The sequence below is a fragment of the Pantherophis guttatus genome, chromosome 2, assembly GCF_059756535.1.
Source record: "Pantherophis guttatus breed Tessera chromosome 2, ASM5975653v1, whole genome shotgun sequence".
Lineage (NCBI taxonomy): Eukaryota > Metazoa > Chordata > Lepidosauria > Squamata > Colubridae > Pantherophis > Pantherophis guttatus.
In genome coordinates this window covers 49,271,866-49,299,858 of record NC_142064.1, presented here as the reverse complement: position 1 = coordinate 49,299,858, position 27,993 = coordinate 49,271,866, and the positions used below count along the sequence as shown (strand labels likewise).

Below are 27,993 nucleotides of genomic sequence, written 5' to 3'. Positions count from 1 at the left end.
TAAGTATTAAAACTGAAGCAGTAATAATTTTTGATATACTTTTACAATGTTTCCTTCTATATACTGTATATTAAAGCCTTTGTGGTTATTTATGGTGTCACCAGACTGACCTGGTAATCTCAATTTTATCTTATGTCCCCTGGCTTTGTCTCCTCTCTAGCCGAGGATTAATGATGCCTTGCCCTGCTATTCCTGTACCACACAATATCAACCAGCTTCAAACTGAGGGCCAAATCAGAGCAATTCATGATTATGCTAGCATCTTTCTAATGCCCTAGCAAGATCTTCTTTCCAATGAAGGTATGCTACTGGATAAAAGTTTTGATATTATGATAATATGTTTTAAGGAAAAAGGCAATGTTTATAACAGAGTATCAATAGTGAAAACCCGTAAGTTCATACTTACACTGAAAAAAGAAGAAAGTAGCATATTCATGCAAGGCTTCTACATGTAACTTTAAACCATAGCTTATCAGTGTGAAGCTGACTATTCTGTAGCATCACTTTTTAAAATTGTTTTTGTACTTCATAAAAAGTATTCCTTCATTCCCAGGAGATACTGAAATCCCAATTTTGGTGGAAACGAGGAATTTCATTCAATCTTTCCCCAATTGTTTCTACACATCCTACCCAATCTGACAGGAGAGACATGCTCCAAATCACATTGGCTAAGGAGCATTTGCCCAGAAGTCTCTTTTCTGCTTTCATGCTTGGCATCCTTCTAGAGATTTGACTAGCCACAAACCCCACTGGCCTTTACTAAGGCCTTAAAGACCTGATTCTGTGTTTGGGCCTGAGGCCCTAAGTATGTGAAAGAGGCCATCTCCTGGCATGACAATGGTTGTTCTGTTTTTTCTTAGCTGCTATATATTTTAATTTTTGTATACATCTATTTTTACTTTTGCTTTAATATTGTTAGCTGCCCCAGCTCATTTATGGAAATGAGCATTCATATAAATTGTAGATTTTCTCTTTGCTCTATGGATCTTTTCTGTAATTGTAATATTTTAAATTTGCATTCATTTCCATTAGAGGAAACAAAGGGAAAATCAGGATGTTAGCAAGAATCTTAAAATTTAATCTTATTATTCAGTCAAAATACAGCAACAGTTATAAATATATAAAAATTCTTTTCCTTATAGAGCTTTTGCCCTGAAGGTTAATAAATGTTAACTGCATTGAATATTTCACAAGAGAAAAGGTCAGTTCAAACTCTTCACAAAATTTATTTTATCTGAAACTAAACCTCCTCCAAGGAACTCAAGGTGGCATACAAAAGGTTGTATCCAATGGGAGAAGATATAAGGTCGGACTACTCTAACAATGGAGCCAATTTTTGATGTCCATTATTCTTTGCAGCAAATCTGGACAGTGTAGGAGATGTTAAATGGCCATTAATGTTCAAAGTTGCCTACAAAGCTGTACCATTATATTCTTTCTACCATCCTCATGATATTAGCATTTACATATAGTCCACAACTTATCAGAGTAATTGGGATCTTGCAGTCCCAGGTACCTTCATTAACCAAATCCCATGGCTGTTAGCAACGTGACTTCCTACTGGCTTCCCACAACCAAAGTCAATGGGGATGTTGGCTCAAGGCTGCAAGTCCCAGGTGATCAAACAGGATGGCTGTTAAATGGGGGAGGGAACAAGGGAATGCACGGGGGAGACAAGTAAGGGTGCACAAGGACTGCACAGGAGGTGTGGCAAAAGTCAGGGGGGGACATGAGAGAGTATTCAAGAGGCATGGTATGGTTGGGTAGAGTGTGAAATGCACAAAAAATTCAGTATAAAAAGCACTGCCTGAGAGTTTGATTTTGCCCCATTGGGGGATCCTCTCTCCCGAGCAACATTTCTGTTCTCAAAGAGGCCTAGTAAAAAATGTCTGTCCTGAAATCCAAGTAGGATTTTGGCACAGGGCATTTGCCTCCCAGAAGCCCCTCATTTCTAGGGGCTGACTCCTAATGCCCAATGCTCTGTGTGAAAACCCTGCTTGGATTTTGAGACAGAGTTCCATTCTGCCCACAGAGGGGATAGGAACTTCAGGAAGATCTGAGCTTCTTTTCTTCAGCCCAGTGTTACTATTCCCTTCTGCACAAAGAGGGGGTACACCTGCCCCTCATTGTCAGGTAGTTCTTTCGTTCCATACACTTAATGACCACAACGGAGGAAAGCAGGGATTGGGGTAGTTGAGCAAGATGGTCACATGGCTCAACTGTGAATTAATTTGAGGACTACCTGTAAAGTTAACAGCAATCATGGATTTTGTGCAGTGCTAAACTGAACAGGTATTAATTATAACCATTTTTGGACAGAGGAGAGAATACAATTAAGCCTTTATCGTTGGGAGGAGGGAAATTAAATCCTTTTTGCAGGAAGACACTCTTTTATGCACAGAAGGCTCTGGGGTCCAGAGCAGGTAGACCTTCTCAAGTCTGGAAAAGGACTACCTGTCTGCTGTCCCAGGCAAAAGGTACAAGCTTGCTGCCTCAGCTTAATTGTAGCAGAGATGAAAGCTTGCTATTGCTACAGCACGGAGTGATAAAAAATTCCTGTCAGTCTGCCTCACGATGGAGATTTTTTTTTTTAATATTTATATTTTTAAACTAGATTTTTTTTCTTAAAATATAAAAAAGGGCAAGACTGAAGTCTTTTGAGCAACATAGCTAGTATGCACGACTATCTATTAACCTAACAGAAAAAAAAAGAAGAATTGGGGTCTAAATTTGAGAAATGCGTAGTAATAACAAAGTAAACAGAGGGGGTGGGGAAACATTGATTAACAACTATTTTAAAAACCTCAGTTCAGTCAGATATGAACAGTAATACAAAATAAAGTATATGTTAAAAACTGATAGTAAAACTGCTATGCAAAAAAACTCAATTGAACTAAATGAGGCACACTATTTAAAAAGACAGTCTTAATAGTACAAATTCTGAAAAAATGTTTCTTTAATTAAGAAAGGAACTCCATGTTACAAAGCAAAAGCAAGTGTTAGTAGAAATCACTAAGCAAACAAGTGTCATTAGAAATCCCTAATGTGGTGATCATGGAATTAAGATGTAAAAGACTGCATTTGAAACTTGCAATTTATCCTGAAACTATACTCCCTTAGTTCAACATTTTTCTTCTTTTTTCTCCTATCTATGTTATGAGGATTTTTAAAAATAGCAGGGAGAAAAAGAAACGATTACCATGTCTGCATTATATTTGGGGAGCACGTCAGCTGGTAGAATATCTAAATCTATGCCCAACACATAGCAAATTAATTTTAAAAAATGCATCTATTTCAATGAACACTATTTGCTTAAAATTAAGGCATACCTGTGCTATATTTCATTTTCAATCATCAAAAGAAGAGGAAACAATATTGTGAAGATGTCTCGATGCTACCATTGTTAGGTAGAATTTTAGGGTTTAGGTTTAGGAAATCATGTTTTTCCTTTGAGCTAAAGCTATATCCTTTGAAAAACTAGCTTTTTCAGGAACAGTGATGAGAGTAATCAAATAATAGGACTGTATTCTAAAGTCCTTGATCAAAGCTAAGAAAGAAAGAAACTTGGTGGGAAAGGAGGAGATGCAACGTATTTTACAATCAGCTACCTCAAGACATACATTTGGCACTTGAGGAATTTTATCTAAGATGTCTGTTTTTTCTCACATTTTAAAAAATGAAGCCTTTATTGCACACCAACGATTTGTTGCCTTTACTTTTCCTCCCTATCATACATTGAAATATATGTAATAACCTCTTTCTGTACTTTTCAAAGGTATTGGATGTTTCTCTCTCAAATTCAAGAACTCAATTCATTCCAGCTCTACATCAGCTCAGGTGTTTGAGTTTTATGGGTAATAATAGGTAGATTGATTTGTATTGTAGAATTAGATGAAACTATTTTGACATGTCATATTTAAAAGTCTACTTATCCATAAAGCAGAGCTTCAGAGCCCTTATATAGCTCTAGCTTATAATTTGGAATTTGCAGTTTTTAAAAATACAAGTTGGCAAATAGACTGAATAAAATCTCGGGCACTTGATTTTTTCATATTTTCAGCTGTTTTATTGCTTCTATAATTAGGTTCTTTTTGGGCAATATGCTTACAAGAAAGCTTATCTTCAATATTTTACAAATGAAAACTGTGTACATACACACAGAGAGAAAATGTGTTATATCTAATTTACTTTGTAAACAAAAGTTCCTACCAAAGATATTAAATAAGCCAAGACAGTATATAGTCATAAGAATTAATATAATTCTAGGTCTAAAAAATGGGGTAAACAGAAAGATCAAGAGACTAAAGAAGTAGCATTTATATATCTAAATACAGTAGTATAGTTATAAGACAATATTCAGAAGGCCACAGCATCCTGAAATTCTTACAATGATCAATTCTCATTTACCTGCAAAGTTTTTACAGTATTATAGTCTCATATAATGAGAATTGGGAAGATATGCCTTCAAAAGTATAACATTTTCTCTTGCAAATCAATATGTGATTTTGATTTGATATCAGGTTTTCAAAATAAGAATACTTTTAGTTCTCTGAACACGAGCATAAAATCTTTGTATGTATTTTTTAAAAAAACCTTACTCAGTAATTTGAAGCAGTGAGCTAAGGAGTCAGTTTGGTGTAGTGATTAAGGCATCAGGCTAGAAACCAGGAGTGAGTTCCAATCCTGCCTTAAGCACAGTCAGCTGGGTGACCTTGGACTCTCTCTTAGGCCAAGGGAACAAACAAGCAAAGGCAAACCATGGCCAAAAAACCTTGCCAAGAAAACTGCAGGGACTTGTCCTTGCAGTCACCAGGAGTCAAGACTAACTCAAAGGCACAAAAATAAATAACTTGAGGCAAATGTATGAATGATTACTGTCATAAAATTAATCTCTTTCAAATGTTTTGTCTGCTGTAGAAACAAAATGTATAATTGTATGGATATAACAAATAAGTACTATGTATTTTTTTTTCAGGATAGAAAGAGCATTGGTGTTTTCATTTTGTTGTGGGAAAGAGCTCTTGAGAACATCATGGACAGCGAAGAAAACAAATAATTTCCATTTCAGGCAGAAACATTCAAACAATTTCCACTTCAGGGTCAATTTGTCATATTGTGGATATTTTATGAAAAGACCCACTTCTTGGAAAAGTCAGTAATGCTGGAAAAGTTATGAGAAAAGACAACAACCAGCAACAAGATGGATGCACTTGATTACAGCAGTGATAGGTACACCATTGGCAGATATGTAGAGTCAGGCTAGAAACAGATCATCTTAGAAGAGGTCCATCAATGTGGCTGCTAATAGTCAACATCACTTTGATAGCACCAAATCAATGTCTACTTTCAACATAGGAACGAAGCAATTATAATTTAGCTGGGATCAGTTTATTAATCTTAAGCAAGTCTTATTTTAGGTTAACCATACATTTGAATCCATTTTAAAGCCAATGAAAATAGTGCCAAGGTTCTCAATAAACACTGTTCTGTGTTAAATATTGTTACAATTAATTGTCAGGAAATATGAATACCTTACAATGTACTACAGGTAATCCTCGCTTACTAGCCATTCGTTCAGAGATAAAAGTTATGATGGCACTTAATGAGAGGGACTTAAGACAATCCTCAAAACTGCAACCTCTGCAATGTCCTTGTGGTCACATGATTGTGATTTGGGCATTTGGCCACCAGTTCTCATTTACAGTGGCTGCAGCATCCTGTAGTGACATGATTACTATTTGCAATCTTTCCTGCCACTTTCCCATGAACAGTGAATGGGGAAGCCAGCAGATTGCAAGTGGCTCAGGTAAGTTGTTCCCATTGGTTTTTCTACTGAGGAGGAGGAGGAGGAGGAGGAGGAGGAGGAGGAGGAGGAGGAGGAGGAGGAGGCCATGAGTGGCAGGATGAGTGTGGACCCTGATTACTATCCACACTGCACAAGCCCTCCAGGCCCAGCATTACCACATTTGTGCCATGGCACACCTTCCCCCACTCAATTGTACTAATTCCAATTCAATTACTGTTATTAAGTGACAACTACCTGTATATCCTTTGCTTTTAGTTACAAACAGTTACAATTTTTTTTAAAGCCACATTAGCCACAGTATCCTAACTTACTAAATAAATGTAATTTTTACCATGGAAGAGACTGATCTGGCATCCTCCTCATAATTTACAACAGGTGGGGGCTCTTTTCCATCATTTTCTTGCACTTTTTGTTGAAGAAGTTCCTTCTGAGCTGCAAATTTGACTTCAGTGCATTTCAGCTGCTGAACAGTTTGCTTTAATTCTTCAAGGGCTTGCTTCTGGCTTAGCAGAAGCACAATGCTGAAAAGAACGGCATCAAAATTACTAAAAGCAAAATGGAAGCATGTATTTCATTTCTCAAGATCATAACAAATAATATATCTTTAGCAGATTTAAGATTTTATAAGGTGGGATTAATACTAGATGGAGTTGAGTGGTTGTTAATTGTCAACTTGTTTTTCCACTCAAAAAAGCCTAATCTAAAGAAGAACAGAATAGGAATTTGTTTAGGCTGCATTAAAAATTTATGTGGAGGAAAACATTAATAAATAACAAAGAAATCCATGCAAATTTCCCAAATTCCATATAACTGAATTAAAGAAATACACAGTTTAAAATCATTACATTCAATCAAAGGGATAGGAAATAAATTATGCCATTAGAGACAATAAATAATAAAAGAATTAAAGAAAAATAATGCTAGAAGTGCTGTAAGATTTAAAAAAGGAGTTTTATATTAGCTTATAAAATCAGTTAATAAATATAGTCAATAATTCTAAACTTACAAATAGGGTGCAATGAAGCATGATCTTAGCAAATGAGTTACTGTGCATCATCTGGATTTCATTTTCATTCAAGAATATTACATGAATAACTTGGAAAATTAATTTTATATATCATACCCTTCCATGTCTGCCATTTACTCACTCAGATTTTCTTTCATAGACCTTAGAAGACTCTTCAATCTTCTTTTCTAATTCCAGAACTAATTCCTCCTTATTTAGAAGTGTCTGCTGTGTCTGAATCAGTTCTTCTACTACAGTTTTCAACCTATGATTTAAATGAATAGTAACAAATATAATCTGTGACTATTTAGTAGAACTTTCTTTGTATTTCTCAATGGAGAATTCTTTTTCAAATAATCATCACATTTAGTTTTTGTTTTTATTATTTACTATTATTAATTTTATTATATTTGAGAGCTGTTTAGAGTGGTTATATTAAAGAAATGTATAAATCTCAAAAGTAAAATAGAAGCTAAAAAGTATTTATATTTTTTGTGGAATCTTTTCAAGCTGTCAAACATTTATATTCTATTTTTTTTAAAAAAAAGTACTTTCATAAAAAAGAGGCACAATAACAGGAATATATTGCAAACAAACTAGAATTTAATGGTTTTCATTTTGAGATTATTCTGCTTGTAATATAGTTTGAAATAACATAAATGCAATAAAGCTCCACAAATATATTTTTACTACATATAAAAACAATCTTCTTTAGCTCATTGCATTTATTTATATGCTGTTGGGACTTTTCTTGTTATGAACTAATTATGTTCATTTAAATGTAGCAAAATTAATTTACCATAAGGACAATTAACAGTTTAGAAACTTGTTATATTAAAACCATAACTGTCCTACGATAATATAAATTCATTAATTCTTAATGGCCAGTTTTTAGAAAATGCATTGCCCTTTTAAGATGTTTATACCCAACTGAGAACATCTGAATTCTGAACTGACCACCAAGAATGCCAAGAATAATAACCCTTCATTAAAAAAAAAAATCACTTACAATGTTCCACAGAAATGAAGAGCTGAAAGATTCACTAAGTCAGCTAACTGCACTGAGACACATTAATTTTCCCCAAACTGTCCAATAGTAGGACAAAACTTATCATCTATTATCTCAAGAAACTGAATAATACAATAGCACAGAACAATGTCAAATTAAACAGAGCAGATTAATTTACCAGATTTATTAACTTTCCACTTCCAATTTTCTTTGCTTTCACTATTCATCAACAGAGGGATCATAACTAAAAACTCATGTAACCGATCTTTTCTAAGAGAACAATCTATCTTTCATTTTCTATTTTATGCTACACAAATCTTATTTCAAAGCAACTAGGTACAATGCAGTATCTTGTTCATCAAACAGAGAAAAGACAAGTTTTAATAGTGGTTAGAAGTCTGGAAGTCTTGCTTTTTATTACAAGAAATTATGATCACGGTGGCAAGACCTTTTACGAATTAAGTCCTGTCTTGAAAGTTGTGAGTAGAAGTTAATTTCACTTACAAACAGGAAATTATTAATTTTACTTTTCAGGTATTTCATAGCAATGACAAATTCATCAACTTCCCTGTACATCTTTTTTTTTTTAGGGGGGTGGTTATGGTCAACCCTGATGATAGTACAGAAATGAGAAACTTTCTTACATAAATAAAAGCAAGTTCTTCACACGCATGGGGGAAATGTAAGGTGTTATCATGTTATAACAACAATTATTTGTTTACAGACATACTCCTACATACAAAGATATATTTTCTGACAGAATGATTAGTATAGAATTATTAGTATTACTTATTAGGTGGTCTATCATTCAAAATCCTACTAGCCTCATCTACATTTAAACAACCATAGCTCCAAACTAGATAGTTTCTTATCATTCCTTATTCTGGGCCAAAGGCCTAATGAACTGTTTTTACAGTCTTGGTGATTTCTGAAGCATCTCAAGAGAAAGGACAAAGCACATCTTTAGGTGGACTGCCACAGAAATGTCTGGTTCACATCCCTTTTCTTGTTGCAGTGGAAAATTTCAGGTAAGCTCTCTAGATGTATAGACTAAAAAGACAAAATCATGTTTAATAAGGCTGAGTCATACGTGTCTTAACAACATGTCAGGTCTTTATAGTTAACAGTACTTTGAATTTTGAACTGGCCACCAAAACTGGCTGGTAACAGATCCAAGAGACCACAAAGTACATGAAAATCTATAGTAGTGTGTTCTGTTTCCATGTCATTTGCTACACTGAACCAACTGCAAGTTTTGAGTCATTAACAAAGGCAACCTGGTATGGTTTGCACTGAAGTAATCCAACTATGTGCTGATTAATGCAACAGTTACAATTCCCAAGTATTTGTGGTGTTATAACAAAAAATGGATAAGTCTCCTTGCCACAACCTGAGTGATTATGCTGAACATGGCTGTTGACTAAATGCATAGAACGATGTTTACTGCTTTTATTGTCACTATGTAGGCACAAATATGGTCATTTGGGTCTCAGTCATTTTTTTAATTTTATATCACCATTGGTTCTGGCCTTTCATTCATGAAGCTCCTCCAAAAACCAGAGAACAGAAGGATTTGACAACTGAGATTGGGTGACTTAGAACAATCTCATCTAGCACTTGGACCACTTCAATGCAGGGGTGAAATAGTCCCAGTTCGGACCGGATCGCCCGATCCAGTAGCGATGGCGGCGGGTGGTTCGGAGAATCGGTAGCAAAAATCCCTGCGCCCCCCCCCCCCACCATGCCCAGCTGAGCCGCACGATCATCAGAGGCTTTTTTTTTAACTTTTCAAAGCATTTTTTCTACAACCTCTTCCGACAAAAAAATGCTTTTAAAAGTAAAAAAAAAAGCCTCTGATGATCACGCGGCTCAGCTGGGATCGTCAGAGGCTTTTCAAAGCATTTTTTTCTGCAACCTCTTGGCCGAAGAGGTGGTAAAAAAAATGCTTTGAAAAGTCTCTGAAAAATGCTTTGAAAAGAAATGATCCTAGCTGAGTTGCCTGATCGGCAGAGAAGCATTTTTAAAAAAGCCTCTCTGACAATCCCAGCTGAGTTGCCTGATCGGCAGAGGCTTTTCAAAGCATTAAATGCTTTGAAAAGTTAAAAAAAAAAAGTTGGCCACACCCAGCCAGTCACATTACACCCCCACATTACACCTCCACCAAGCCACGCCCACAGAACCGGTAGTAACAAATTTTACATTTCACCCCTGCCTCAATGTAATGGAGATTAACAAGGCATAATGATAAACTTTTAAATTACATTTAGACTCCCCACTGTTCATATTCAAAATCAGACATAACCATCTCCGCTTTTCCTTCTCTCCATAATCAACTACCTATTATAAATAAATCATCCAGAGCCTACCTGTTTATTAAGTAAAGCAAGGGCTCCTCTTCAATTTTCTCACTCAAAGGGGATCCTTGCAGCATATCAGCCAAGGAGTCTAATATTATAGCACATCACCAGTCCACAAGCTATGTTTTCAAACAAAGCCTCGGCTGTTTATTTCATTCAGTTCTCTCTCTTTCCTCTTTCCTCCAGCCAAATAAGTATTTAGGAACCTGTTGCCATAACAGCTTCCAGTCTTCTACTCTTCTGGCTTTTGCTCCAAACCTTGCAAACAATTCTCTACTCTTTGTCTTGGTCTACCATTCTCACTGATTTTGCCAGGATATTGTTCCAGCCACAAATTTTAAGTATTTTTCTGGATGGGCCAGCTCCGTGACTCTCCTGTGAGTGCCTGATCAACAATGGCAGTTATCATTCTGTTCTCTCTTTCTTCTGCAGCTGTCTCTGCAAAACATAAACCAGCAGCAACTTTGCTTACTCTTCAAAGCCTCTGCCATTATCCAGAGTCAACTCCAGTCCAGCTTGCCTCCCCAACTAGGTCCAATACATCTCATCTTATTTCCACTGTTACTACCCTTAACTTTTCCCTTCCCAGCATCCCATATCCCATTCAACATCTTCTAATTTAACCTTCCTTCCAACAGATTCTCTAACATCCAACTGCTTCTCACTACGAGTTAGTTTTTACATACGGAACAGCTAGTCTATTGTCAAAACAAGACAGACAATCTGGGCCTTCCTGTAAAACAAGAGTGCTATCCAGGACATTACATAATTCTGATAGGAGAAAGAGCTACAAAAATGTGAAGATTGATTTCACTAAGACACCGTTTTGATACAAAGCTGGTCCAGTTTTAGATGCATTTTTGTCAGTCCTATGGGCACATGTTCTTCTTGATGTGTGGATTGCTGTCCCACAGAGTTCTCTTCCCAGATGCTGTAAAACCTTGATTTAACAGAATCCCATTTAATAGACTTCAAGTGTAATCAACCCAATTTCATCCAGATCTTTCCTCTAAATAACAGATGTCCACTGTGTTCGAAATAAATTGATGCAAATGACACAATTTGTGATGTTTGCATAATGACATAATTATAAAATCCCTATGTAGTCCTGATGATGTACTTTAATATTAAATGGACACTGAAGAGTAAATGAACTCCCTCTTCCTAAGCGGCCCATTATAGTGAGGTTTCACTGTCATTATTCTCCAATTTTGTCTAAAGTAGCCATCATCCAGTCATAATCTAACACAACTTTTAGGTAATTCTTGGCAAAAGAAAGATAAATCTACATTTCTCATAATTTTTGACAGCATAACCAATTTGATTTATATTTTATTTTGTATACAACCTGATCATTAAGAAAAAGGGGGAGAGAGGGAGATAGAGAATGGCTATAACTTTCTTATAAAAATTATATTACATAGATCTTACCTGATTCAGCACATTTTTTTATATCTTACATAGCCAAAATTGAAAAGGGAAAAAGAGGCTAAATTACTTACATAGCTTGTAAACCGTCAGCTGTCAAATTATTCCACATAATCTCATTAGCTTGAAGATTTTCATTTTCTTCTAATAATGATGTATCAAATTCTATTTCTTGTTGTTCAATATCTGAAGTCCTTTAGTAAAAAAAAGCAACAATAATACAAGAGTAAGGCATTTCTTTTTTCAAACCACCTGACTGCAATTTTTAAGAACCTACTCAAAGAACTGATGACCTCCTAGGATTTCCTTTCCTCAGGAGAAAGAAAAGAAAAAGAAAAAAGAAATTATCCAAACTTGTGGCTGCAGTGAGTAACAAGCTTCCATCACAGATCATTGTACTAGGTAGATTAATTATAAATTAAGATGCATTGGCCCTGGAAGTTATAATAATGTAAGACTAGCTGAATAACTGATTCTACTTTATAGTTATACTATACTTTCTGACATAACTATGCCATATCATGTAAATGTTCAATATCTGCTCTCATTTTATTTTTCTTCCCCTGCCCCATCAGTTTTTTGTTCTATGTTATAATGGTCATTCATTCATTCATTCATTCATTCATTCATTCATTCATTCTCTGCTGGAGATGGGCAGTTAAGAAATTTATCTGTAAATAAGAAAGTTCTAGATATCATATCAAAAGAACAGATTCCTCCACTTTAGTCTGCTAGAGTAAATCACATTTAGATTTTTGAAATGAAACAAAGTCAACTACTACAGAATATATTTTTTTACTGCTTCAGTATATTAGAATTCTGTTACCTCTTCTGTGAAATTCCAATTGCAGCAATAGATTTCTAATGAAGAACTGCAGTGGCAGAAGGAAGGAACTATTAAAGAACCAGAATGATTCTTTAATAAATCTGATTTTCTTTACATATGTATCACATTTATAATTGCAAACTCAAAAGTAAATTCTGATTATCAATAAAAATATAGTAGCCATAACAGTATATCTCTGAACATATATTTTATATTTAAAATAAATATTCTTAAAATAGCAAGCAAGTAAAAAAAAGTGAATTTTATTTAATTGCTAAATAAATGCCTCAAGTAATAATCATGCAGTTTAACAGTCCTGCATGTTCTTTTAAAACCTATGCATCGATAACACCTGAACTTTCTAATCTGTAAGTTTTATATCAACAACAACAAAAACTCAGTCCATATAGCAAAATATCTGAAAAAATACTAGAAAAATGTTATCAACAGAGGAAATTTTTTGCAGATTACAGTAATAGGAATACTGCACAGAATTAATTATTTGCCCAGATTACTACATCTGATGTTATTATGTGCATTAAATATTTTATGTGAAAGATCTGTTTGTAATTGTTGGGCAATTTAAATCACACAGATCACTTTTGCTATTACATGGACTTATTTTTATAAGCACAGTTACTATGTACTGCATTGTTAAGAACATATTTATTGTGCAGTAAAACACTACCACCAATATTTTACCTGTGAATTTCTAGGAAACTACTGTACTCTGAACCAGGGTCTAATTGTTCAACAGATATCTGTATCTCTTTATGAACATTCACTAGTTCTTCTGTCACAAGGCTGGTGATCTGACTGTACTCTTCTAAGATTCCTTTCCTGAAAAAAAATACCATGAAAATATATTCAAAATATATTTTAAAAAATGTATAAAGTATACATGTATAAACATAGAATCAAGGTGATTTAAAGCAATGCAATTCAGTTTCCAGTTTTGCGCAGGAAAATAAATTAATGTATATAGAGAATTGTCCAACTATTTTTAAAATTAATTTCTTTACTATACTATAGTACCAATCTGTTTTTACTGTGAACACCTTTTTTTAACATTCAATAGAAATTGCCTTACTATAATTCACATTTATTAGTCCATGTCCTGCCTTCTGGGATGAAAGAGACCAGTCTTGGCTGCCATCTGTGTAACATCCTTTCATATATTCGAAGGGTACTCTTAATCTATTCTTCAAACTGAATATTTCCAGTTTTTCAATTTCTTTTCATAGGGTTTAATTTTCTGTTCTGTGATCACCCTTGATGGCCTACTCTCTTACTTACTCAAGGTTGTCTGAATTTTATTTCAAATGAGATAAACTAAACTTCTGTATGCCAAATTAAGCCTAGACAACCTTTCAAATGATCAGGAAATTTGGTAGTACATGCAGTTCATTCCTCATGAAACTCCTACGTCAACTATTCAGAACTGAGTGTTGAGCTTATCTGCCCACTAGTGCCTAGCATCCTTTGACATTATGATGCTTGATCATATGTAAGGCCAAATAAATTAATAGGCTTTACTCCCAGGCAAGTGTTCATCTTGCTTTAGAAACTTAGGAAGAAAAATACGAGAGATTGGCACAATATTTTTATAGAGCTTATTTTGCTCGGGTAAGACTGAAAGTTAACCACTTGTCTTATAGACTAAGCTCTGTTCTTGTGCTTCATCAGGATCTTAGCAAATACTGCTAAGGAATAATATGCTTTCATTCTGCTAAGGAATCTACGACCTACATTTGAACATTGTCTTTAATGCATGACAAGGCACCAATACGTATATGACGTTCAATTAAAAGAATACTATTATAATTTTAAATGAAAAGCTCACATCTACAATGTAAGAGTGCCATCTGCACATGATCTTTATTTCCAAGATTATCAATGGGTCTTTAAAAAGTAAAACCAGTGGATAATTGAGCACTGCTTTGATGGACGGTATGCCCATTTATTAGGAAAAAGATAAAGATACACTGGAAAATGAATAGTTGTATCCTGCAAAGATAATGTTGAGGAGGAAAAAATCAACACTTTCCTCCTGGAAAATGGGACTGATTAATTTGATAGTTGTCCCAACTTTTCTACAGCAGGTCAAGACAATAGATTATAATCCATTTTTTAAAGTCTTTTTGCTATTTTAAATGAAACTTAATTTGTTCTACATACATCACAAATATTAATGGACCTTTTACATACCTTGGGGAAGGGAGCAGTTACTTCACAGTATTTTAGCTAGCGTAAGCAGTGTACATAATGCTCTTCCCCATCATTCCACACAATAGCAATCCTAAAAAATGGGTTGGGCTGAGAAAGTGTGACTGGTCCATATTCTCCCAGGGAGCTTCTGTGGCTGAGGATGGATTAAAACCTGGATCTCTTTGGTTCGAGTCCAACCTCCCTGACAGTTATTTTGTGAGAATACTTCAAAGATGCTTTTGAAATTCTGAATGTGCTCAGAGATTATAAAAATTAAGTGATCCCTATTGTTCAAAAAGGTCTTCTTCATTTCACTGGATAACTGATTTTACACATTTTGTGTTCCTATGCTGAATTCTTATTAATTCTTCTCCATACTACTTTTGTAATCCACTACGCCTTAGTACCATGATGGCAAACCTATGGCACGCGTGCCGGAAGTGGCAAGCAGAGCCATCTCTCTGGGCATGCTAGCCGTCGCCCGTTGCTCTTCCATGTTCCGGTGCGCACATGCGTGCCGGCCAGCTAGTCTTTGTGCGTGCATGCATGCCAGAAACCGGAAGACCAGGTGACCGGCACGCATGCGCACACCAGAAAATGGAAGCTCAGCCCCTTGGAGCGTGCATGCGTACCTGGTGCTCCCCTGTGCACGTGTGCGCACACACTCCCGTTTTGGTACTCGGTGCCGAAAAGGTTCACCCACACTGCCTTAGTACCTACTTTTTTTCTATCTGCAACACACCACCAATATTACTATTTATTTACCCCGCCTGCAAGGTAATTAATCTGTTACTTTTTTAAAATATTTAAAATAATATCCTTTCTCAATACACAGAAACTGTTTTAGAAACTGGAATGAAACTTTCAGAACACCAAAGTAACAAAAAAAAAGTTTTTTGCTTTTTCTCCCCACAGAATGACAAAAACTGTGTGAATTAGCAACAGTGAGGTATATTTTTAATGCTTATTGAATTTGCAAATATTTTTGGGATTACAAAAATCATTGTTGTATCTATGTGGTGCTATTTCTCCAGTGATAATCCAGGAATGCCAAAGGATATTAGTAGAGTAAATATTAGCCAAACTATTAGAGAAATATATGCTAAATGCTCTGAAATGTATGCACTGAAATGTATCCATTTTAATCAAGTTTATAATCTATTTTTTAAAAGTCTTTTTGTACTTTTAAGGGAAAATTAACTTGTCATGTCCACTTGTTCTAAATAACTCACAAATATTAAGGAACCCTTTAGATACCTTGTTCAAAGGAACTTCACAGTATTTCAGCTAGTTTAATTTCCGTATTTTTAATTTTCCTCATCACATTACTGATAAACAGCTTCTCTTTCTCTATTTGAACTGGAAATAAACAGTTCTAGTGTACAACTAAAAGTGCTCTATTTTTCTTCTCTTGTTTTTCAGACCACAGATGAAGTACTGAATGAATGTACAGTATCTGTCTTAGTTTTCCTCATCTGACTGTTGTTTTGTTACACTGAAGGAAAAACTAGATGAATGAATAACCCTTTATCTCACATAAACTGGTAATAATCTACTCAGTGAAATATCTATTCTAATTAAGAGATTTACTGCAGTTGCAGCACAATGACTTTGAAAAAATGTGAAAAATACAATTACATTAAATATATTATATGTCATTACTTTCATGCAGCATGACATTTTTCAAGACATTTTAAAAGAGATATTAATAAATTCAATCATAAACACACTAACATTAAAAAATAGCCAGTACTCTAAAAATGTTATTTCTTTATGGTTTCTGAAGAACCCAATATTTTAAAATCTTTCATAATATATAATAGAAATGTTCATAATATATAATGGAAAATATGGGGCAAGGATAGACTAACTATCCTTTTATTTCACATAAACAAGTCCAACAAAAACATACAACTTCTACAGTTACAAAATAATCACTAAACAATTCAAAGCACTGAACAGGTAAGGACACTAAGCAATAATGCTGTGCTTTTTTATTGAAAAAATAAAAGGAACTTGTCACAAAAGAATATGTCTCCCGATTTGGGAATTGCAATTATGGTTTCCATTAAAAACAAATATTTTGAAGCATAGCTGTGATGATTTCAAAATACTCATTAGTATTTTAGGGAACAATCTGATTTCAGATACTTTGTTTGAATAGTCTGATTTCAGATGCTGACAGAAACAATTATACTGAAAAGGCTATCATATAATATGAATAGCCAACAAGAGTTCAGAAGGTAATTATCATTACTTAAAAAAGACTCCCACTAATCTATTTGTAGGTTTGTTTATTTATTACGCTACTGGTTGTACCAAAGTCTACCTGATAAATAAATAAATAGAATAAAAGAAATTACAATGAAGACATAAGAACCTTTGAATTTTTGATTAACACAAAATAAAGCAAATTAATATAATTAAATTTAACAGTTAAAATCAGCAGTTTGTACAGTATAATGTGTTTTAAAGCTCTTCTTAAAAAATTAATAAAGATGTCAGGCCTCCCAATTTGGCTAGTAGTGTATTCCAAAGATCTGGGGCAGAAACAGAATTGCTATCCAATGGTCCTACATCATCAACAAAATACCCTCGGATGATATCAGTAATTGTGAACATTATTCAGAATGAGAGATTCTTTCCAATACAGTAGCCAGGACCAAAGCCATGAAGTTCACTAATAATCCACCCTTTTCTATTTTGCTTGCAACTGGATTGGCAGCCACTGCAGTATTTTAATTAAAGGTATCATTTGGAATATTCTTCCATGGTGTATTTTAAACAAACTAGTTTCCAATCAAAGGACAAAAACAGCTCCATGTAAAATATATAACTATGGTCAAGCCTGTTGGTTACCAGCAAGTGTAGCAAAACTTTGTGGTTATTATTTTCCAGAAATAGACATATTTGGTAACCAATCAATGCTGATAAAGGGCAACTCTAAATATTTCTTCAACTAGCTAACTAGAGAAATTGTACATCTAGAAAAAAAACTTAAATCTTATGTTCTTGCTACTTCTTGGATTGTGTAATCCCATCCAGGACTGGCAACTACACTGTTCTAAAATTATGGCCTTTCACCATAAGCACCTCATATTGTATGATCAGTTTCAATTTGTTATTTCTTATCCAGCCCACTAATGACCACAGGCAGAAATACAGTAGACTGTATTACAGTAGAAATGTATTAATGTATAGATTGCTCCAATCACAGTCGATACCAACTAGCATTGCATAACTAGATTTCATCAGTATATTGACAGCACCCAATAACTTTAAGCTAGAAGTCTCTAATACTATCAACAACAGCAATCTTGTCAGCTCAGTAAGAGATTGTGTTAAGTAGCAAGCTAAGTAGAATGCTAACAGAATCTTCAATCTACTCCTAGTCCAAAGATTTGTCACATATATACAGGCAACATGAAACAGTTCTCACAGATATCCTGGTGAGGGAGATGTTATTCTTATAGATCACAGCCACGCCACCTCCATTTTGCTTCTCCTGGCTTCCTCTGCTAAAAAGTATCCAGACACAAGGAATTGGTCCATTCTGGTTTATGTGGCTCTCACTGCCAGATCTCTGTTAAGTCAAATATCTCACCCATGATCAAATTGTGCAATATCTCACAACCAGTCTTATTTTGGACTAATCTGGCACAACAGACAAAAAAATACCAGGATCTTTAAAAGTGTGAAACCACGGCTAGGTTTCAAGGATTAAAAAAACAGCTAATATGTTTCTCTTCTCCCTTCCACTACAACAGCTGCCAGCCTGCTGATATTCAATCATTTATTCCTCACTCCACCTATAACTATTCCCCCAAGACCCATAGATGATGAGCCCGCATGTACTTTAACAAATGGAAGAGTGTAGCTAGCTAGCTAGATAAAATTGTCACAAAAAAATAAAGAGCAGCTAAGGCCGTGATGGCGAACTTATGGCATGCGTGCCCAAAGTGGCACACAGAGTCATGTCGCCTGGCACACGCATCATCCATTCCTCTTCCTGCTTTCTGGCATGCATGCGCACACAACAATCAGATGACCTTTTTGCATGTGGCAGTGCTGGAAACTATAAGAGCTGGCCTTATGTTTTCCTGCAAGAGCATGCGCACCGGCCAGCTGATCATTGCATGCGCACCAGAAACCCAGAAAAGTAGCTGGCTGAAACCAGAAGTTCAGTAGCTGAAACCAGAAGTTCATTTTTGGGCACGCACATGTGCCCTGGGCAGCTCCTCTTCCGGGTTACATCCCAGGCGTGTGGTGCCAAAAAGGTTCGCCATCACTGAGCTAGGGCAACAGAAAAAGCAAAAACAAAATTATAAATAGAAAGCCCAGAAGAATGAAATAACTCTAACTAGTTAAGAAAAACAGAGTATCAACTATGAGGAACATTCTACAATAGGGCACTCATATAAGGGCTTTAGATGTTCAGTAGTGGAAAAGATTCTAATTATAGTTGCAAATTACAATTTTACTATAAAAGATGAAATATTAAAATTCTATGACATTGATTCATAAGTGAGGTTTGTACCTGACATACAAAATTTCAAACATTACAAAAAACCTGTTATTTGACTTGTACTGCTATAAAAATTTTATACCAGTTAGAAATATCACATGTAGAAGCTTAGGACATTGCTATTCATTTCTAAAAACTTAAAATGAAAAGTTAGGAGGACTACACATGCTTTTATGAGATAAAACACTACATCTTACAGTCCTTTAATCATTTCTTCTTGCATCTTCTGTAAAGAGTCAAGGAACAAAGGAAGTGTAGCATCATAATACTGGTGCTGATGTAACTGTGCTCCTTTCAATGCCAACACGTATTGATTGTGCAACATGTGGAGTTTCATTGTGGCTTTATCATAACGATCTTTGGCTTTTTCAGTTTCCTTGCCTGAAAGAAAGGAAGAAGGGGGAGAAAGGAAGAAAATGCATACTTTCCAGACTGAATGCCAAAAAGTGTTGGGGTGAGGGAATAAACCTTAATCATCTTAATTCTTAAAAAGTAAAATGCAGTGCTTCCTTTGTTTTTTTTTTCTTTCAAATCATTTGCACTCTCTATCAAAGTACACCTAAATTTTATTATTATGATCACATTAGGATATGAACTAGGCAAAAAAATGTAAGAGAAACTAACATGATTTTTGACTTGCCAATCTTTTCAAAAGCACATATGGGCATAATATAATTATTCTAAACATGTAAACAAAACTCTTATTTATGCAATGACTGAATCTAACCAGGCTCCAGACTAAACAAGACCACAATGATCAAACTATTTTGCAGGCTTTATGCCATTTTAAAACAGCTTTAAGCCTATTTTCCAAGAGAGATAAATACATAATTATATCTTTTTTCCTTCTCTGTATGGCAATAACATAGACACAAGTGAATCATTATATATATCCCCACTGTGCAAATGCAAAGAAAGTATAAAGATCAGGAAAAGGAAAAACGAGCAATTTCTTTTAATTCTATAGCTCTCAAAGTTACAAAGAAAGCCAGTTTAGTCTAGTGGTGGGAGCCAAAGAACCAGTGGGACAGTTCTAGTCCCATATGACACATCAAAAACCAGTTGGATGACTTTGGGTAAGTCAGTCTCTCTCTCTCTCTCTCCCAACCCAAGCCACCACCCAGGATTTTTGCTGTGATGAAAATAACAGAAGGAAGAGCATTAGTTACGTTTGCTGCCTTGAGTTATTTATAAACAATAAAAGGGGGGGGGGGATAAAAATCAAATAAATAATTACACATACTCTTGGGGACTCTCACCTCACCCACTCTTGTAACACTATTTCACGCAACTTTGATTCTGTATAAAGTCCTTGTAATGTAAATTATTAAACATTCAATTACAAGAGAGTAGGCAAGTACACAATGAGGAATACACATTGAAAGGAATGCCTTAATACCAGCTACATGCTTACCCTGTGTTCCCAATCACTTAGGAGGCAAATCTTTAAGGTGAAACTGATTGTGTCAATTTCAGACAGCAGCATAATTAATTAAGGTGCCACAGCTGAGCTTGTTATCCTGTGGTTGTTAACCTGTGATTGTTAACCTGTGGTTAACAATCTTTAGGAAAACATTGTGAAAGTGGCTTAGGAAGGGATAGTTTGTTTAAGCAATATTTCCCCTCTGCAAATTCTGTGAAAGACAGAAGGGGAAAAAAACAGAGACACAAAAATGCAAGTTGAGCAGTCAGGCACACATAGCATTATGTCTAGGAATTGCTTGCTTGGTTCTGACTGTTGAAAAAAATACATATCAGTGAAAGGGTCAGCTTGGCTGAAATAGAAATATTGTATACAGCCCAAAGCAAGGATAAATATCATTTGAATAACAGAGTACTAATTTTAAAGAATTGAGTGTTACAAGAAGCAGAATATTACTGTAAATTGGGAAAAGTCACAGTATTCTTTCTTGCTCTTGAATTCTTGTAAGTATGCTAAATGTAATGTAGCACTACAGAACAGATTTCATGTTTTTTCTCCTTAAAACTTTATGACTCTATACCAGTGATGGCTAACCTTTTTGCCATCGTGTGCCAAAAGCGGGGGGAGCACAGGGGGGGGTTGTCCATAATTCTATGCACCCGCCCCTGCACATGTGTGCGCAACCCCCTGCCCTCCCCCCAATTTTGGCACTTGATGACACGGTGGGCCCGGTAGACCCATTTTTCGCCCATCCCAGGCTCCTAAAAAGGCTCTGGAGCCTGGGGAGAGAGAAAAACGGGCATTCCGGTCCCACTGGAAGTTGGAAAACGGGCTGTTTCCAGCCTCCGGAGGGCCTCCAGGGGGGTGGGAAAGGCCGTTTTTGCCCTTCCTAGGATCCTATAAAGGCTCTGGAGCCTGGGAGGAGAGAAAAAGGGGCCTTCCGGTCCCACCAGAAGTTGGCAAACGGGCCATTTCTGGCCTCCGGAGGGCTTCTAGGGGGGGCGGTGGGGAAGGCCATTTTCACCCTCCCCAGGCTCCTAGAAAGGCCCTGGAGACTGGGGAGAGCGAAAATTGGGCCTTCCCAACCACCCCAGGCCCTCCGGAGGCAGGAAATAGCCTGTTTCCCTAGTTCCAGTGGGCCCAAAAGGCCCGAAAATCATCTGGCCTGCGTGTGCATGCGCACTGGACCTGACCTCATGTGCCCACCGATATGGCTCCACATGCCACCTGTGGCACACATGCCATAGGTTCACTATCAGAGCTCTATATGATTGATTTCCTGCAAACTTAGCCACTGAAAGTTGCTGGTGACCTCAGTCACGCTTGGGAGGTTATAAAAAAAGGAATATGAGACAAGAAATGGCCCAAGGGCTACCTGCTGCCTCATTCTAGAAAGAAGTGTAGAGCACTTTAAACCATGAAGAATAAAACGAGAAGTGCTCCTAGTATCAAGGTAAGGACAAAGATAGGAAACAAAATATAATCGAAGACACCCAAAGATGAAGAAATACTTGCATGCAAAATATTATATAAAAAGAGCCATGATGGTGTAGTAGTTAGAATACAGTAAAAGGTAAAGGTAAGGGTTCCCCTTGCACATATGTACTAGTCGTTCCCAACTCTAAGGGGCGGTGCTCATTTCCGTTTCAAAGCTGTAGAGCCAGTACTGTCCAAAGACGACTCCGTGGTCATGTGGCCGGCATGATTAAATGGCAAAGGCGCATGGAACGCTGTTACCTTCCCACCAAAGGTGGTCCCTATTTTTCTACTTGCATTTTTTACATGTTTTCAAACTGCTAGATTGGCAGAAGACTAATAATGGGAGCTCAACCCGTTACGCGGCACTAGGGATTCGAACTGCTGAACTGCCAACCTTTCGATCGACAAGCTCAGTGTCTTAGCCACTGAGCCACTGTGTGCCTCAGAATGCATTTTAGAATTTTAGAATACAGTATTGTAGACTAATTCTGCTGACTGCCAGCAGTTGGATTCTCACCAGCTCAAGGCAGACTCAGCCTTCCATCCTTCCGAGCTATCAGGACCCAGATTGTTGGGGGCAATATGCTGACTATATAAACTGCTTAGAGACGGCTGTAAAGCACTATGAAGTGGTATAGAAGTCTAAGTGCAATTGCTATAATTCAGGTACTGCTTCAGGTACTCACTTGTTCAGCAACCAGTCAAAGTTACAATGGTGCTAAAGGAGGGAGCTTATAACTAGTTCTCCTAACTACAGCCATTGCAGGATCATGTGGTTGTTTTTACACTGCATGTAATTGCCATTTATGACCTTCATTGCTACTTCTGGCAAGCGAAGTCAATGGGGAAGCCAGCAGGCAGTTGCAACTGACAATCACATGATTGAGAGACAATGCAACCATGTGAGCGTCACCTAATGTCAGCAATCAGAACTATAAAACTGCCATTGTAAGTTGGGACAGTTATGTAGTGTTCCAGTTCACAACCTTGTCACTTAATGACATTTCTGGTCTCAGTTACGTCAGTAAGCGAAGACTACCTGTACAACTAAATCAAATTCTCCTACTTGAACAACCTCTTATGGAATGCTTGAGAACTGCTGCAGAACTCCCTCTTCTAGCTCCTTAAAAAGAACTTGTAGAATTTTGATGCACAAATTATTAGTATAGCCTCAAGCCTGTGGTGGTACCAAATTTCTGAATGAAGCTTATATGATGAAACACTAGGTTGCTTGCATTCTACTACAGAAAATTAAAGGTTAATTAGTTACTTTCTTACAAGGAAAGGTAACCATAAAGCTAGGAGAACTTGTAGAAAGGGAATAAAAGAGTAACTAGTATTTTTGAAATAAAATTGAGAATACTAATACTTGTGACAAAATAAATTATAATTCTATAAATAAGCATGGGGTTGTGTGCATTTCTTTAAAAATAAATTTCTATTGTATTCTGTTACTCATAAGGTAATACTACAAAATTTTAATTAATCAATAGGTCCTCTGAGGTTTTTTATTAATTAAATTTGTATGGCCACCTATCTCACAGGAATCAAATGAGAGACAGACTATGAAACCCACTGGTATACAATGCTATCAGGAGAAGAATCAATAAGAGAACAATTTTAGAACTCTTTAAGTCTATTATTTAGGTGTAAGGGAAACAAAAATTTAAAGTATATGACTTTGGCACATATAATTTTAAGCTATAATGCATAAAACTATATCATTTATAAAACACAGTTTATCATTCAACACTATGTATCAATCCAGTTACTGACTTATTCAACAATGGTTGTAATAGCTACATGTCAGGATGTATATTCAGATTTTTGCAGGAACTCAAGGTGGCATGTATAGCCCTTCTTCCTCCCATTCAGTTCCACATAACTAACTAGTAATGTGTCCACCAATTGTATTGCTTCTATATTATTATTATTATTATTATTATTATTATTATTATTATTATTATTATTTATTAAATTTTTATACCGCCCTTCTCCCGAAGGACTTAGGGCGGTCAACAGCCAAAATTAAAATACATACAATATGAAAATTAAAATAATTTAAAACATGATTAATTTGGCTTCCCCAATTTAAAACCCCTTACCCATAAAATTGACCAGTTAAAAATTTTAAGCCAGCCTGGCTTGCTGAAATAGAAAAGTCTTCAGGGCCCGGCGGAAAGTACAGAGGTCCAGGATCAGTCGTAACCCTGGGGGTAGCTCGTTCCAGAGGGCGGGTGCCCCCACCGAGAAGGCTCTCCCCCTGGGGGCTGCCAGTCGACATTGTTTGACCAATGGCACCCTGAGGAGACCCTCTCTGTGGGAGCGAATTGGCCGGTGGGAGGTTATCGGTGGCAGAAGTTGGTCTCGTAGATACCCAGGCCCTAAGCCATAGAGCGCTTTAAAGGTGAGAACCAATACCTTGAAGCGTAAATTTTATCATGTTCAAAGGTCTTAGGGATTAAATCAAATCTAAATAATACTTTAACAGCCATTATATACTTACCTTTAGATAATGCTTCCTTGTATTTTTCTTTGGCAGAGTTTACTTCTTTAATTAATTGTCTATAACTAGATTTTAATTTTTCCAATTCAGTTTTTGTAACCTACCAAAAAAAAAAAAAAATAGAAAAGAAATTGGCATATCAACACATACTGTGAGAGTTTAGACATTATCTACACAACCAAGCTGAAGCATGGAAAAATCAGTAAGGGAATATTTCATTTCCTTATGTGGGGCCCTATTAAGCAGAAGCATTCTGAGACAACACTTGAGTAATTCTATGGATCATATTTTTGAAACAAATGCACACAACGATTTCGATAGGAAACAACACTCTTCAGCAGAGACCCATCTGTATATTCTTACTGTAAAACAGCCTGAACTGGGGTTAAAATTCTCTTTTCAGAGAAAACTGAATTCTCTGATTTTGAAAATGTAAGTATTGAAAACGCAATTTGACTCTTTTTTCTTGCTATATAGCCTAGGAATACTGCAATTTGCAATGACAATTTGCTATAAGTAATATCTTAAAAATGCTTGGAAATAATACTCCATTCCCATTTTTAACTTAGCAAAGGAACTTTTATTTCTGTACAAATTTTCCACATGTTTATATATTTGCTTATAAGTAAAATTTAGAAGTTAACAGTTAAGAAGAATTGGCAGTCAAAGACAAGTCTGAACATATTTTCAGTGAATGAAATGTGTATAAATTTATAATGTACTTTTAAAATATACCTTGAACATCTCTGCCTCAATTTGCTGGTGAACACCTACATAGCTTTTCTTTATCTGCTGTTTGTCTTTAATCATCACAGTAAGTCTATGTAATGGCCCAGCATTCAAGTCTTCTGCATGTGTCTTCATGATCTTGCTAAGTTGCTCTGTTTGTTGCACAATAAGCAACCATGACTTAAAAAGAGATGAAAAGAGATTTATTATTGGCTTAGAAACCAAAAATATAAAGGTCAACTTTCCAAAGATAAGACATGTTTAAATATTTATTGGCAGAGCTCACAGTACAGTAGGATTACTAATATACCTGACTATATTTAAGAACACGTTCAAATAGCAACTCAAATATAGGGCCATAAAGACAATATACTTTAATGTACATAAAGATTATTCTATATAAACATGGAAAGAAACAGAACAATTCTCAAAAATCACTGCAGATTATATTTATATAGTTAGTATGACACATCTGAAAAGAAACCATTAATTCCAAGTTTGAAAATACAGTATATCACAAAAGTGAGTACACCTCCTCACATTTTGTAAATATTTAAGTATATCCTTTCATGTGGCAACACTGAAGGAATGACACTTGGCTACAATGTAAAGTAGTGAGTATACAGTTTGTATAATAGTGTAAATGTGCTGTCCCCTCAAAATAACCCAACACACAGCCATTATTGTCTAAACTGCTGGCAACAAAAGTGAGTACTCCCCTAAGTGATAATGTCCAAATGGGGCCCAAGTAGCCATTTACCCTCCCTGGTGCCATGTGACTCGATAGTGGTACAAGGTCTCAGGTGTGAAGAGGGAGCAGGTGTGTTACATTTGGTGTTATCGCTCTCACTCTCTCATACTAGTCACTGGAAGTTCAACATGGCACCTCATGGCAATGAACTCTGAGGATCTGAAAAAATTAATTGTTGCTCTACATAAAGATGGCCTAGGCTATAAGAAGATTGAAAGACCCTGAAACTGAGCTGCAGCATGGTGGCCAAGACCATACAGCAGTTTAATAGACAGATTCAACTCAGAACAGGCCTCGCCATGGTCGACCAAAGAAGTTGTACCTGTGCTCAGTGTCATATCCAGAGGTTGGCTTTGGAAAATAGACATAGTGCTGCCAGCATTGCTACAGAGGTTGAAGGGGTGGGGGGGATAGACCATACACCTCACGCTGCATCAAATTGGTCTGCAGGGCTATCATCCCAGAAGGAAGCCTCTTCTAAAGATGATGCACAAGAAAGCCCGCAAACGGTTTGCTGCAGTCAAGCAGACTAAGGACATGGATTTCATGTCCTATGGTCCAATGAGACCAAGATAAACTTATTTGGTTCAGATGGTGTCAAGCATGTGTGGAGGCAACCAGGTGAGGAGTAGAAAGACAAGTGATACACTTGTTTTGGTCAAGCATGGTGCTGGGAATGTCATGGTCTGGGGATGCGCTGCTGGCACTGGGGAGCTACAATTCATTGAGGGAATCATGAATGCCAACATGTATTGTGACATACTGAAGCAGAGCATGATTCCTGTTCTGACCTAGGCTTCCTGATATAATAAAAAGCACACAATTAGTCCCAAAACCCTTTTTTTTATTTAACGGCTGTGAATTCCTTTCATTCACAGCACGTGCTGAATCACCAAGAGTTTATAAATAGTCCAACAGAAGTCTGCCACAATCCCTCGGATAAGGCTGGTAAACACCCACCTTTATCTTCTTTGACAGGCTGCCAAAGACCTAATTGGCAATTATCTTGGCAAGGCCACACAGAAACACAGAGTCAAAAACGGAGCTTCAAAGTACAAACCATCCACAATGTTGCTTCCTGCAAAGGCCCATGTGCCTTTGCTCTTCCTTTTTATCTTATGGGAGGAGCCAATCATCTCCAAGCCTTACTCCCGAGTCATCCCTTTTGTTTTAACTGTTCTTGCCTTCTGGCAGCTCTGCGCATGCACGCACTAGGAACAGGCTCCCCCTGTTTCTCTGCCTCTCTGATGTCCGACTCTGGAGTCTCCAGAATCTGGACATAACTCCTAGATGGCTCTGGCCCCATCTCTGCCTCTGACACAGAGCCCTCGTCTGAGCCTTCCCCAGACTCCAGGACTGGCCCATGTTCCTCCCCAGCCTCCTTCTTGTGACTCCGACCCCTGAGCCTGTCCTAACAGAGGGAGAGGACTCAGAAGGTGAAGGAGAGGATTTGGTAAGGCCTCTCTCTCCAGGACCCTCCTCTCTGGCAATGCCTCAGGTTTCCTCCAAAGGCCAAGAGATATGCCAGGAGCAAGGCACTTCGGAGCAGCCGCAGATAGAGAATGAGGGGGATGAGTTTTGGCTGGATCCCAGAGAGCGTCGGAAGGATAAGCGCGCGCAGCAGAGAAAGAGGCGTGGGTGGGCCAGAGATTGAGCTGAGTCACTGGACCACACCCCACAAGGGATAAAAGGGTATGTGTCGGCTATTCAGGCCTTGTGACGGACAAATTGAAAAGCTCGGAAGTCATATCGTGTTTCTAGAACCCTGTTAGAATCTCTTTTTGGATTTCTTCGGACTGGACTTTGACAATGCTTTGCTTTGAGGAATTAATTTGGTATATCGGACTGAGGAGAAAAAACCTCCCTTAGTGAGTAAAATGTCTTGGCAGGCAGTTCATGGTTCGCTGCCAAGACTGTTATCTTAAAGGAATTCCTGACTG

General features: G+C 36.7%; 1 protein-coding gene across 6 annotated transcripts in view; it reads right to left on the bottom strand.

Moving 5' to 3' along the window:
• Positions 1 to 27,993, bottom strand: part of FER (FER tyrosine kinase) — a 124,586-nt gene that overhangs the window by 77,238 nt on the left and 19,355 nt on the right. For 5 of the 6 annotated variants that reach the window (XM_034432719.2, XM_087885949.1, XM_034432722.3 and 2 more), the window contains exons 4-10: positions 25,309 to 25,482; positions 24,574 to 24,673; positions 19,363 to 19,546; positions 13,135 to 13,272; positions 11,681 to 11,800; positions 6,955 to 7,077; positions 6,138 to 6,327 (exon numbers count right to left, since the gene is read on the bottom strand). In XM_034432719.2, the coding sequence (XP_034288610.1) occupies positions 6,138 to 6,327; positions 6,955 to 7,077; positions 11,681 to 11,800; positions 13,135 to 13,272; positions 19,363 to 19,546; positions 24,574 to 24,673; positions 25,309 to 25,482 (1,029 nt within the window). The remainder of the gene's footprint in view (positions 1 to 6,137; positions 6,328 to 6,954; positions 7,078 to 11,680; positions 11,801 to 13,134; positions 13,273 to 19,362; positions 19,547 to 24,573; positions 24,674 to 25,308; positions 25,483 to 27,993) is intronic. The other variant, XM_087885952.1, reaches the window with a different exon arrangement.